This window comes from Aquila chrysaetos, chromosome Z, assembly GCF_900496995.4.
Source record: "Aquila chrysaetos chrysaetos chromosome Z, bAquChr1.4, whole genome shotgun sequence".
Classification (NCBI taxonomy): Eukaryota; Metazoa; Chordata; class Aves; order Accipitriformes; family Accipitridae; genus Aquila; species Aquila chrysaetos.
In genome coordinates, this window is record NC_044030.1 from 4,297,847 (window position 1) to 4,312,239 (window position 14,393).

The 14,393-nt window shown below is 34.7% G+C and overlaps 1 protein-coding gene across 19 annotated transcripts in view; it reads left to right on the top strand.

The window, feature by feature from the left end:
• MEF2C (myocyte enhancer factor 2C) overlaps positions 1-14,393 on the top strand; it is a 141,860-nt gene that overhangs the window by 59,056 nt on the left and 68,411 nt on the right. For 15 of the 19 annotated variants that reach the window (XM_041121021.1, XM_030004624.2, XM_041121023.1 and 12 more), the window contains one exon: positions 2,854-3,051. In XM_041121021.1, coding sequence (XP_040976955.1) covers positions 2,998-3,051 — 54 coding nt within the window. In that variant the 5' untranslated portion in view covers positions 2,854-2,997. Of the gene's footprint in view, positions 1-674; positions 890-2,853; positions 3,052-14,393 lie in introns of those variants that run through there. The other 4 variants (XM_030004625.2, XM_030004628.2, XM_030004631.2 and 1 more) reach the window with 2 other exon arrangements.

A 14,393-nucleotide genomic window follows, 5' to 3' on the forward strand; every position in this document is an offset into this window, starting at 1 on the left:
AGCAGTAAAAATAGCAGAAATTATTTTTTAAAAAGGAAATAAATGTGCTAGAAAAACTGAAAAGCTTTTATTTGAAATTAGACTGGTAAGCAAAAAGCAAACAGGAGAGAGATTTTTTTCATCCATGCAAGAAAACTTAACCCACTGCATGTTGAAGCAAATTTATGTTTCTTTGCAAATTGTATGTTGGATTCATATGCCCTAACGTATTCTGTCTTCTCCTTCAGGTTCTCTCAGGTCGTATGATAATATTTAACAACCAAATCATCCTTGCTCCCTTTCAACTTTATTTTCCTGCACATCTATTTTTCCACTTAAAATAAAACTAATGTAGTTAGTGTATTACTACAGGTAATGAAGAACGAAATTCTGCTCATCAAGTGTTGCCTGTATTACTTTAAGATGATTTTGTGTAGATCATAGAAATTTTAAGTGTTCTGACTTTAAGCTGTCTATAAAAGCTTTTGTTGTTTGAAGACTGGTCTTAAATGTGGAACTAAGTGTGTGGGAGGGACTCAACATACTGCTCCTCCACGAAGATTTTTGTCCTTCCTGGTAGATTTTTTCAGTATTCAGTGATTTTTCTGAAGTCACTCAGCATCAGCATCCTGATCTGCAGAGCAGCTCTCATCCTTGCTACCCTGTCACCACTGCTCTAATCTGTCCACCCTGACCTTCCACCTTGCAGTGAATAAGAGCTTAGGCAGGCGTAGTGCTGTAAGCCGATAGTGCCACTGGCTTCAGCTGAATGAAAGGAAAGGAAGTTGTTCCATATGCATTCGCTGTGGATTAGCATATTGGCTTACTGTTACAGAGCTAGCCTGTTAGACTCCTTCGCGTCCTGCATGTGCATGGGAAACACCATTCTAACTTGCTCTTTGTATCGGAGGTAAGGCTGTAGGAAAAACAGGAAAGAAACCCAGTCCGAGGAAATTTAAGGCTGTTTCTAAAAATAGGCTGGGTTTGTTTGTCAACACTGCATATCAGATAAGACTGTCTCCTAGCTTTGTTTGGAAAAAAAGTTTTATAAATACATTTGATCAACTTAACTTATTTAAAAGTTTTGGCCGTCTATTTTTTGCTGTAAATATGATCAAGCGCCTCTGTGTCTTTTTAAGCAGTGAGAAGTTGAACTGTTTTCAAACAAGTAAAAAGCAGCAAAAAAAATTTTCAGCCTTTTCACTTTATTATATTGGCACCATTAATTGTTCCATGTTCCATGTTCTGCATTATGGTAATGATTTAGGCATACATAAATATGCCTAGCAAATAATATAAAAAGGCATTCATGTACAGAAAGGTAATAAGTATTATACTTGAAATTTGTTTTTGCCCAGCAGATTAATTATATCATAGTGGCTAGTTAGAAAACTCTGACTGACTGCTTATTTGTTAACTTATTTTTTCCTTAGAGCGATAAAACACTTGAGCAGCTTAAAGTTTAATGTATGCAAAGAAAATCAAGAGAGAACTGAAGATCAGAATGAGTGAGGTCTAGCTTTTCAACCTCAGTAGCTTTGAATCAGAGCCAAAAAATGGATTAATTGGCCAGGACATCGTTTAGTGTTACGTAACATATAGTGAGAATTTATCAGGTTGGCTGCGAGACTATGAGCTTAAAATAAATAAGGAAACACCAGCCTCTGTTTTAAAATTACTAAATTTTTATTTCCAAGGTAGTATTTTTAATATACCATGGATCTAACATAAAAGCTTTTTAAAAATAATTTTAAATTAATCTTGTTCAGATTTTTTTTTCTCTTCTGTATTTAAAAGAACTGTGCTTCTCTGTTCAATGTATGTAAATGTAAAAATACAGTAAATGAAGGTTAAAAAGGGAAAAAAAATTGCAGTTTTTACTTCAGTACTAGACCGAACATAATTTCTGTATTTTCTTCTATTTCTATCAAGTCTTTTATTGCTAAAAACACTTTGGATATGATAGAAATTAATTTTGTGATTTATGACATTTTGTGAAATATGGAATGTATACTGCGTTGTGTATTTTTATGTATTGCATCTAACTGTCCTTAGTTTTGCGATAGAACCAGTATTGTAAAGTTCAGGGAGCTAGTATCAGTGCATTTCTAAAACTGTGAAAATATTTTTCAAAATATTCTTAAATTATCATCAGTCACTATTATTCTGTGCTATATAGCTTGTCTTTTGATGCACAAATTTTTATAAGGAAAGATATACGTATTTGCTAGTTATAAATCATTTGTCAGAACATTTTAGAATTTATATTGAAATTAAATGAGGGACAATGCACTGTTTTTTTCAAGTATCTTGAGTAATACTTGCACTACTCTATATTCTTAAAGAATAAGGTTAAAAAATTTTGGATTTAAAGTAGCTGACATCTCTCATATATCAAGTAACACTTTAATAAAGGTCCATCCTATTTGCATAATGAGGGACATTATCACCTCTGCTGTCAAAACACAAGATTGTTTTCCCTTCAGAAATGAATTAGCTGGCCTACTTAGCATACATAGGTACAGAAAGGTTCATTAACTCTCTGATTTAGGTAATTTTTCATATTAGAGCAGAGAGTGATATTTAAAACAAGAGACACTTAATTCCATTAAAGTTTTGGCAATGTGTATTTCAGTCTTTTTCTTCACTTCTTGATATATTGGTGGGTTTGTTCATAAAAAGAAGCCTTTGAATTAAGTTATTATTTTTCTATGCGTTACTTATTTTATAGATGCAGTAAATTTTTATTATAATTTACTTGTACATTTGTACTTGTACACTAAATTATAATGAGGATGCTTGGCCAGGTCCATATAATAACTTTCATCTAGTTATCAATTTTATAATAACATTTGATTTCCTTTCTGTGTTTAGCAGGAACGGATGCAGGGGACTGTGAACTGAGTAGTGCAAGTGCTGAAGAAGGAGGTTTGTTTTGAGGAAACGGGAAAGAGGAAGAAAAGAGAAGGGAAAAATACATAATTTTAAGGAAGAAGGAGAGAAAAAAAAACGGGGACTATGGGGAGAAAAAAGATTCAGATTACAAGGATTATGGATGAACGTAACAGACAGGTGAGTAGCAAAAATAGCATATTTGAACATCATACTACATTTCTAAGGTGACTTTTTTTCATAAGTGATTAAAAAGTTGATAACTTTGTATACCTATACCTACACATATGTATACATAGACACAATGTGTGGAAGACTATCAAAGAAAAAGTACTTTGGGAAACAACCAGAAACCTCACACACAGTTTTTTCAAGTTTAGTAACATGCACAGTTAGGAATTTATTACTTGAGGCCTTGATTCTACAAAGGCTGATGTGTATGCTCTGCTTTGGGCCCCCTCTGCACTCGCTTTGACTTCAGTTTGTAATATACGTGGTTAAGCGCATCTGCAAGTTGTTACAGGATACAGGCTTTTAGTACTGTATTTTATGAACTATTATAATATGAGTTTATTTGCAGGAGGACTTGCATTTAAATTCATAGATCAAAATCATTTATTTTCTACATCTTTGCAGTGTTTTTATTTTACCTCCTTCATATAAAAATGGCATTACTTCATAAAAAATCTCATCTCTTCCTGTCTGAATTTTGAAAAGAATTTGAGTAGCCTAACACATTCTAAAACCCACATACAATAATATTGGCACGTTGTAGTTACAAAACAAAGTCTCCAATACTGATGCTATGGCTAAATAGGTCCAGCAGGACTGTTAATTAATTATTACCACTGCTTTAGATAAAATGGCTGAGTAGCTGTCACATATTATCAACACTATCTCTGCTATTTAAAATATGGCCATAAATTAGAGAAACTGCTTTCCTGTTTTCAGAAAAACAAAATTCAACAATTGGCATCTTAAAATAAAATCAGTGAAAAGCTGCTGCTGTTTACATTTGATGTAAATGGATCAATGTTTTGTTGAAATTGGAGATTCACAACAGTGAGAAACTCTTCATAAAATTGTTTAACACTGATTAGTGTTCTTCATACATGTGGCTGCAATTTAGGAGTAATCATCAGTAGCTGTTTTTTAAAAACTTGATACTGAGTTACTATTAATATATTAGTTCTATTCATTTGATCTACAAATTTCTTCATATATTAAAGTTATTTTTTAAGAAGTTATGTTGTTAGTCTTCAAGGATTTTATAAAGCCATAAAAAATTCAGCCTAGGCATAAAAACAAATTATAATCTTTAAATGTGCTTTCCAAGAATTTTTAAATTTCGTAGTGTTAGTAGTCACTTGTGTTCTCCATAGCAGAAAATCATGTATAAAAACAAAATTATATTTATGATGGATACATTTTGTGTTTTCCCTAAAGGTTGCCTGTTGCTGTGGGCCAAGCCAAAAAAGCAATAATTCTATCAATATAACACCATCACCATATCTACTTTAATTGGTTTTTAGCTTGGAATTTGAATTGGATTTGAAATACTGAACCAAATTTATCATTAAATATCCAGACACTAGTTGTTTGGAACTTTCCCATACTACCATGGTTTCTTTTTGAAGTCAACCTGAATTATTTTGTAAATGATACTACAAAATTTTGCCATTAGCCACATTAGTTCATACAATAGCTTCAGTGTCAACTTGCTTACTCAAATACAGGATTTACAGAGAACTTAATCCCCTGTTTTGTCAAAAAGATATCTTTTAAGAAGCTAAATTTACTTTAAAAAATGAAGACAGCTAGCCTTTCAAGTCATTCACAGTAGAGTTTAAAGACTTCTAGCACCAGCTTTCAGAACTAATAATTATGAATAAAACTATAACACTAGAACACTAACAACTGCAGTGTTAGTGCAGAAAGTGTTTATCTTGCTAGCATTTGATAATATTCATCATGTTGATTAGTCACTGTGAGACTGAAGGTATAGATTTACATTACTTTACCTTCCACATAGTATAATTGTCTTGATTCTGCTTCTCATTTCTACTAATACATTGAAACATAATTTAGAAAGTGTTTCTACCAGTTTTATCCTCTTTGCATGTAAATCAGTGCCCTGATTTAAAGCTTAGTGAAGCCAATGAAAAGATTTCCACTGATTCATTTAGACTGTGGGATCAGGCTTTCTAGTTGTAGCGATATGTATGTAATTAAATACAACTGGATTTCCACTAATAGTTGATTGATCCTTCAACCATTTGTATGAGATGTACTCTTTCACAAGCCTTACTGTTTCTTAAAATATAACGTATTCCATGAGCTATTGCTGCTTCAGTGAAGCTGCATCAGTTTATTTGGTTTTTAACTTACACACTTCCAGTAATCTTAAAATAGTAACTGGTTTATATTCTTTTTTTTTTTTTTTTAAATGGCATAAGTATATTTGAATGCACAGAAAGGATCAAAAGGTTGCATGGGAAAAAAAAAAGCTCAAAAGTTTTTGATTAATAAAGTTAAGGTACCAGCTGAAGCACGGTTCCACAATGCTTATTTGTAGCTCCATTTACCATTATATGGATGGAGACTGTTTTCTTTTCTTTCTTGCTACCTCACCAGAAGATGTTTGCAAACAGCAGCAAATCTATTGACTTGAAACTGCCTTATTGTTGCTTATGTTAGAACTCAGCGTGCTTTCACAATCCAAGGTATGTTAGATGGGAATATGATATACATGGGTAGTGCATCCTCAGCTGTTTTCAAGCACATAAATTCTTGGCTGGACAGCACATGCAGGGAAAAATAGGTGGAACACATATCAAATGAGGCCAAATAGCAATAGTTTAATTCTTCTCCCCTCTCCCAGTGCAAAGGTGAATGTTTCAATAAGAGTTTTTGCAAGAGGACTTCAGTTGTTACAAGGCCTGTGGAAGGTGATTTCTGCCCTTGCTTTTCCACTCATTTGCCCAGCGTCCTGACTAGCTACTTAGATTAACCATTGAATGGAGTACTTGTTCTATCAGTAGAATAGCTGTTTTCTTCCACACTACTGTCTGCTATGGTAGGAGACTCCCCTACGGTTCAAAGTGCTTGTATGAGTGGATTAGGAATGACAAAAGTAGTGCTGACCTCCCTTCAAGAGGATTTCTTCTAAGCAGGTCTAGTTGGTTGGATTTGTGTACTTTAGTGACCATACTGCTAATAAATGTAAGTTGAAACTGTCCAGAGTCAGATGTCTGGCTGCAAACTTCATAAAAATGTGCAATATGGGGATATGATCTGCACTTTTCCAGAAACTATTTGAAACTTTGACATTTTGGGATAAGTTAAAGGAAAACTACTGCAACCTAGACATTAAAGGCCCAGTCCTTTTACCCTGGACTGCATGAGAGCTCTGTCATTGACTTCAGTGAGTGCAGAATTCAGGATTTTAACTAGCAGGAGCCATTAATTTAATGTTATTTCATGTGGGCTTCCAGTTGGCTGTATTTTCCTGGCTCTCCTAGTTACCATGTGGTGACAAAGGTGACAAGGATGTTTGAATCCTCTGTGAGTGATCACAAATTCTCTTTGGTTGTGGAAGTTTCACAAAAGTCCATCTGAAAAATTCCCTTTCACTCTGCTTTAAGCCACAGACAGGAGTATGAATAACTGCCAGGGCTAGAGTATACGTGTATTTATTTGTGTAGTTTAGTTACCATCACAATGTTAAATGGAAATGAAAACTCTCAAGAGAAAACTGTTATAAGCAGCCAATGTGACCAGATACTTTCTTTTTATTATTGTGACACTGGGTAATATAGTCTTCACAAATGTGGAATGAATCTCTGGTAGTGTTGCTCAGGCTCAGGAGATCGTGGTAGCCCTGTCAACAGCGCATTCAAGTAGATTGCATACATGTTAGTTGCGCCACCAATAGAACTGATACCCAAAAATATCAGCACTGACATCTGATCTTGGAACCTCCTGACTGCTACACGTTCTTTGTGCAGAAATTTCAATCAGGCAGATTGGAGAAGGCTGCTGTGAAGAATTCTGGGTTGTTTAAAAAAAAAAAAAAAAAAAGAAAAGAGGAAGGGCATTTGGAAAAACATGGGTGAACTTGATTTTCATGTGTTTTCTTAATTGAAAGAAATAATTCAGCTGGCTCTGTTACGGTCAACACATGAAGGAAAAATGGCATTCATCTGCCTCAGAAAAGTCCTTGTATTTTTTCTATTTGTTTTTCATCAGTTTGAAATATTTTGTTAGTTTTAATGAGGGCCTTTTGTGGTCTGCTGTAGAGAGGGATCATTTGAAACTCTCCTTACAACAGTCCAGGCAGGGCTGCCCAAGCCTAAAATAAATAGGTGTAATGATGTAAATGATTGTATTACTGTTATACAAGGTCACTTACAAAATATCTCATTAAATCCACGGTCTGTGAGCTAAATCCAGAGGTACGTTGACCCAGGAAAGAGGGCATATTGACCCAATGACATTCTGGTATCAGGTCTGGGACACCCTCTTGCTTTTAATCCATTGTTTTTTCTAGTTAGTATTAAGAAATATCAGGTCTTATATGGCAGTCCACCATTTTTTATCCTCTGATCAGCTTGCTCATTAGTTCTGCATTTTTTTCCTGCTTGTGAAGCATGCTGTTGTCAGATTCACAGTTAAAACTGAGTTGAGCTTAGCTAATGATTCTGCATACTGTTTAAAATATCTCTTTCAATTTGTAATGAGCTGCTGGGAGCTTAAGTGTTATTAAATACCATAGGAAGTGTATACTTCAATATTAAGGTGCTTAAATAGTAAGACACCCTTTTTAAAGTATCATGTCTGCATAATTCTATGGGTTATGACACTAACAAACACTTGCTGTTTAACTTTTTCATGCATAGACTTTTTATCATTCCTTGATTCCAGAAAATCTGTAAAGCTATAAACCAAGAGTTACTGCAGTTATCAGCTCAATAGAGAACAAATTAAAGCAGATAAGTAAAGTGAGGTTATGGGGCAGGGGAGGAATATCCTGGAGGGAAATGACCGTTTGCAGGAAGACCTAGATTTGTTCTACTGACTTCGATACCTAATGCTGCTAGTTTCAAAACTAATTTCAGCCTCGTGTATCTATTTTTATCTGTGTTTCAGCTCTATTTAAAAGGAAAGAGAAAGAGACTATCAGCTGAATCAGAAACTCCCCTGTAGAAATAGAGAAGAGCCTTACATATTAGTGCTAACATGACCACAAGTTAGATAGAAAACTTTTTTCCACCAATTTCCTGATATTTTCAGTCTTCCTCATGGGCTGTCTTCATTTTATCCAAGATCTGAGATTTTATGATTTTTTCCCCCCCAAGGAAATGTTTTCATATGAAAACTTAACTGTTTAGCTATGCAGCTAATTATTCTGTTCAATGAACCTTTGTCTTAAACATCACATGCTTTTTATCTTTTACGTATTTGAATTCCTTCTTTTGCTTACATTAAATTGCACACAATAAGATATATACTTGGAATATAGCATTACAGGTAGGCCTTGGTCCTGTTTTTTTCAGAGGTAAAGGTTTGCTCACAGGTTTCTGTGAGCAAAGAATACACCCCAAGTTTTCATGACTCCTGAATTGTAGGGATCTGTACAACTCTGGCAGCACTTCTCAGGTTATGCCAGGCTACCTGAGAAGTAAAGTTTTAAGAGAGCTGCTGAACTGAACTGTGAATTTCCAGAATGTATTATATTTATGGTTAAGGGTGCTTGTATTACAAATGCATGTTCTGAGTATAATTTAGAGTGAATTAGCATAAGGTAAATATTTAGGTCAAATTACTTTTAATTTGAAGTCTGAGCAAGAAACCTAAGTAAAGAGAGTGCAGTAGTGAATGAGGTATCTGCCAACACAACAGAGCTGAAAACCAGTGCAGACACAGGCGCAGCCTTGCTGTCTTGCAAGGAATGGTTTGGAAAGCCCTGGGGGAGAAAGAGCTGGAGGTGGGAAGCAGAACTGAAGCCATTGTGGAGAGGAAGAAGTTACACTCTTCCTGTTATGACAGGAAATGCAGACAAATGTGCTTCCTGACCATTTGCTCAGCAGGGAATGAAATATTCTTTGACCTTTACCTTATGAACATTTTAGCAGCACAGAACTAGTAAACATGTTTTTTACCCTAAACATCTATTTGTACCTGCCAGAACTGGTGAAAGCATACCAAAAAAAAGTCAGCTTTCTTGTATATTGTATTAGCTACTGTGGTTTTGATAGAGATGATGTTTTTTGTCTAAAATATGTACATATCTGTATATCTATGTATAATGGACTTAATCTTATCCTCTGATTCAACAAAAGGAAATGAAGTATCAGACATTAACCATTATTATTCTTGCATCCCTGTCTGGTTTTAGATCTTTAAGTGGGAAGCATATTGATACTGTCTAACCTACTAATTTCTGAGTTGCTTTATCATCTGTTAATTAACACATCTTCCAATTATCCCTCCTCTCTTTACTTACCAAAAAAAATTCGTATGAGAGATCCACCATCATTTGTTGGATTTTGGCAGACTGAATAATATCACTATTTTAAGTATTTGATCTGTTATTTATGTACTAATATACTAAAAATGGGGGATAACACACAAGTACAAAACATTCTTTTTAATACAGATTAATCATGAACACTTTATTTGTTATAGCTATAATTTTAGGGCATCCTGCTTAGAAGTCCTCTTTATCTGGACTATTCAGCAAGTCGTAGCTCAATATGCTTGAGGCTTTCCAGGACAATAGCTCTTTTACCAGCATAAATCACTGCTGTCTCATCCCTCGAAGTTATGCTGGAGGGTTATAAGAACGTGTAAGCAGGCTGCTGAAGGTCCTTCACTGCTCTTTAAAGGGTCTTTCATTTAATATGGCATGCCCAGCTATTGCATAAAGGAAGGTTTGTCTAGAGCGAATCCTGCACTGGTGCTGCTTCCCAGTCCCACTGAGGGTTACTGTAAAGATTGTTGCGGCCAGGCCTCTTCATATGACAAACAGATCTAAACAAAAATCACACAGCAGGAAGGGGAAGAAGGAACATGGCAAGAGCTGTAGCATCTCCAGTAGTCATTTGGGGTTTCAACATATGATAGGATTATGTGCCTGGCAGTGACATTTTATTCAAGAGCCCCTTGGGTACACATGGCCAACTTGATTTTATTTTGTTTGGAGTTAGGTAGATTACTCATGTAGTACCCGATATTTGTCACATACTTCATATCTACCATGCTTGCTCTAGTCTCTCTGTCAGAAATTTAGACATTCCACGTGAAATAAGGACAAGCAGAACAATATTTCTTCTTGACGAGGCAGTGTCTGTATCAGATACTTCTGTGCATCAGTGGTCCCTGTTTTTCACTAGTCACTCATACATGTTTAATGGCAGGAAATGTATATGGGAAGGATTATGTGCAAATTCCCTGTTTCTCTCATTTCCCTGTCAGCAGCTATGTATCTTTATAATCAGGATAGGAAGAAGTAAGGGGAACATTGATATTTTGCCACTGGCTGGACTAAATTCCTTGAAAGATCACAGGACTGCTACTTTGAAAACATAAAATGTGAGCACATATGCTATGACTGTTAGTGACAAATACAGAGTGCTGTTATGGCTCAGCCTCTCAGAGTGTGTGAGATTTCAGAAAAAGTACTAAAAGAACCTGAATCAAAACCAAAAATGAAATAAAATAAAGTAATCCCAAACCAACTCCCACCAAAAAATACAGAAACAAAGACTACATTGCAACAAAGATAAATAATGTATCCTGAAGGCTGTATTCATTAACTGGGAGTATTTATGGCTGTTTCTGTTCCTCCACTGATGTATTAACATCTATAAGAAGCATATAGTCGTTGTTAAAAATTTAGCTAAATAAAGACTATAACCAGTGGCCAGTATCGCCATTTACACACACACATTTAAATACAAATTTCAGCACATGAAAGAATTTATACTCGCAACCGAGCAACATTATCTTCTAGTTTATTTAGTTTAAATAAGTTTTACTTACTAGCGATTAAACAAGAAGGTCTTCTCTCAGCCAAATGACCCTCTAAATGAAGCATATCACAATGTGTTATATGCACTTGAATTCAGACTGTCTAAAGCCCCACTTACAGACATTGCAATGACTAGTCCATGAAAGATCTCTCAGAAGACTCTTGAAGCTTTATGCATGAAGAGCTAGTTGAGAGATGTTTCCATGGTATTGAAGAAGAGCCAGAATTGAAGTAGAAAAATGCCCTTTTAACAATCCTCTTTTGTCAATGCCTTTCCTTTAGCACATACAGTGGGTTTCACCTTCAGTTAGAATTTCATCCAAAATGCATAAAAAGCTCACCTTGATTTATATCAAGGAAGTTGGAAGCTGGCTACTGGTTTTTTTGGTTTTTTTTTTAGTTTTTCCAATACTTGAAAGCAGCATCTGATTTGCTTACAGCCTATAAAGTCATCAGCATTTATACTTCTTTATATACAAAAACGCTGCAGGCTTTAGTAACCTACTTTCTCGGTACCGCCATTCATGTTATGAGGGTAGTTTGGCTCTTAAATTTTTTAAAATAACCTTTAAATAAGTAAAATAACCATAAGGCTAAGACAAATGTAATAGACTAGTGGGTGTTCAGTTAATATGAAGGGATGGAATTAGGTTATTTTTGGAATATTTCAGAGGTAAATGTGGTACTCTCCGCACACTGCTCTTTTTGCAATACATATAAAACTATGCATAAAAGTGCCTCATAACAGTATCTAGAAATTGTGTCAGAGTTTCAAACCTTGTGTTTTATGTACACATGCTTTACAAGGTTTTAAAGACAGTTGAATGCTGGCCTCTTATCTGTTCCACTTCCTCCCTCCACTCGGCTTTCATTCTCCCCAGTTCTCACACTGTCATTATAAAATATTATATCCAAAAAGAGAAGGACTTCCTAAATTGCCTATCATTCTCCTAAAGAGGAGAAAATTTGTGAACTGAAAAACACCTACAAATTAGCAGTGGTTTAGACAGCAGGGATAGTTAATCATATCTTGACTAATATTGTCAGGAAAGAACATGTAGCGATTTGATTCTTGCTGCTGAAAAAAAAAGTTAAATATTAAACAGATATTGAAATGCATGCACTTTTTTGGATGTCCTTTTTTAAATATGTTGATGAATTGTATCACTATATGTGCGTTTTCTTTCAGTCTCACTAGTGTTCTCTATGTCAAATGACAAAGTAACATTTTCCATTGTTATATGACACTTATCATGACTGAGAACTTTGAACACAGTATATGATAAGACTATGTGACGACCTGGATTTTTTGGTACTGTAGCTACAGCTACTCAAAAGCTTGTGTTCATGTGGACTCTGTGTGTGTCTTGTTTATTCTCAGCACTAAGTCACTTCAGGTGTAGTCAGAGCTTCTTATGTGTATGCTGCACACCGCCTTCCACCTAGGCGAAAGAGACCAAATGTTTTAAATAATTTTTGCTAATTTTTACCACTCAGCAAAATTGCTGCAATACTAGAATATTATCTGTTACCTTAGACAATATTTATTGGATGCTTTTAGTTTGGGTGAGTATGGTTAAGATAACAAATGGTTAAGAAATTGAGACGCCCAAAAATTTAAGTAATAAAGATGCTGTCTACTTATATTGCTCACAAAAATATTTTAGCATATGGAAAAGAAGTATATTCATCTTCCTTATGTAGCCACATAGAAGAAAGTATGCAAAATGATAATTTCTTTTAAATGGCTTGAAGAGTATTCTTAAACTTTTCTGAAGTTACTGACCTTTCACTATACATTTGAAAGTACAAGTTCACCCCTACTATAAACTGTTGTAAAAGTATAAGTTTACATATATATATGTAATATACATATGTAAAGATAAGCCACAATGAATGACATATTTTAAAAGAAAAGTGGTATTCCATATCACCACAGAAACAGTAGTAGATACAATTGTTTTTAGTGCATTTATCAGCAGTGGCAGAAAGCATTATCTGATAGATCTAGAATATGTTGGAAAGATCAAGGAGTTAAAAACAAATCAAATTCAGAGCAATTAAAATTATATATTAAAGAAAGGGAAAAAAAGATCTAGCTGATTTGTTCTTTTTTTTTTTTTTCACTCTCCACAAAAAGGAACTCTTAACCAGTATCATTCTGGTGATCAGTATTATGAAATAAGTATGTGCTATACAGCACAGCTGTGTGGTTATTCTAAATGTTCAGGAGCACCTAACAGTAAACACAAACAGTGGCTTTAAAGATATTTCTGTACTGGAGTGTACTTTGATGGTAAGAAGCTGTAACGTGCTAAATTCTGAGGTTTCTGTGCAACAGAAACCATACTGTACAGAGACACTCCACCTACAGCACTGTGGTCAAGAAGTTGATTGAAAGGCATTTTAGATGCTGAAAAATATGATGAGTTAGTACATTTTATTTTCTGTATGTTTAGCATTTTTTAAAACATGCTTTTATATATATATGTTTCAATAAATGCATTGCACTTTTCTGTAATCAGAGAAAACATTAAAAGCATATTTGAAAGACTAGGATTTTTTTCAGAATTTGAATGAAGTTTTGTCACCTATCTCATTATTCATTCCAAATATCAAAAGCCATTGACATGGACAAATTTAGAAAAAACTTACTATCAATTATGGATACTTGAGACCAGTGCTGTGGAAAGTGTGTTTTTAAAATGCTTGAATAATTGTATTTAATGGCAGTCCATCTTTTCTTAACAGTACGTTGACAGAGGCTAAAGAGATTGAAATGACAATAACAGGAATAATTTTCAGTATACATTTGGGAGAATAAATGTTCATAGTATTGGCACGAAGCCTCATCTTTCTGAGACGGACTAGCAAACAGGGATTAGCAATACTTAAAGGTCACGTTTTCCATGGCCTGACGTGCTGGGATTTTAAGGTAGTCTAGGGTCACAGTTAGCATTAACTTGCATTAGGAGTGTGACAAGATAAAACAGCAGCCATATGAACCATGTACAGACGAATCTTCTTGCCTTAGCATTAAAGTGCAGAGGTGCTACTGCTTATGGGTATTAAGGAATGGTAGCAACAAGTGCAGGATTAGGCAGACCTATAAACTTGGTTGCGTGCCTGTCCTTGACATATCAAATACCTTGACTACATGTTAAATTTGATGAATAATAGGCTTAGCAAAACTGTATTTTCCTCTTAAAAATTCTTGTCACTGAAAATTATTAGAGAAAAAAACAGATGTAAAAAAAATCACAGACATTGTATACACTTAAAGGAAATTGCATATATGAAGAAACAGAAGAAGGAGAAATATTCAACCATACAACTAGCTTAAACAGCTCATGGTAGTTTCTTGTTCTGAGTCACATGTCTTACTGGAACTTGTAAGCTAGTGCAGAAAAGAAGAGAAAAAAAAAACCCATCTATTTGATGTGCACGCCTTTCGTTGTCAAAACAGTCCCTGTGGAAAATTATGGTTTTG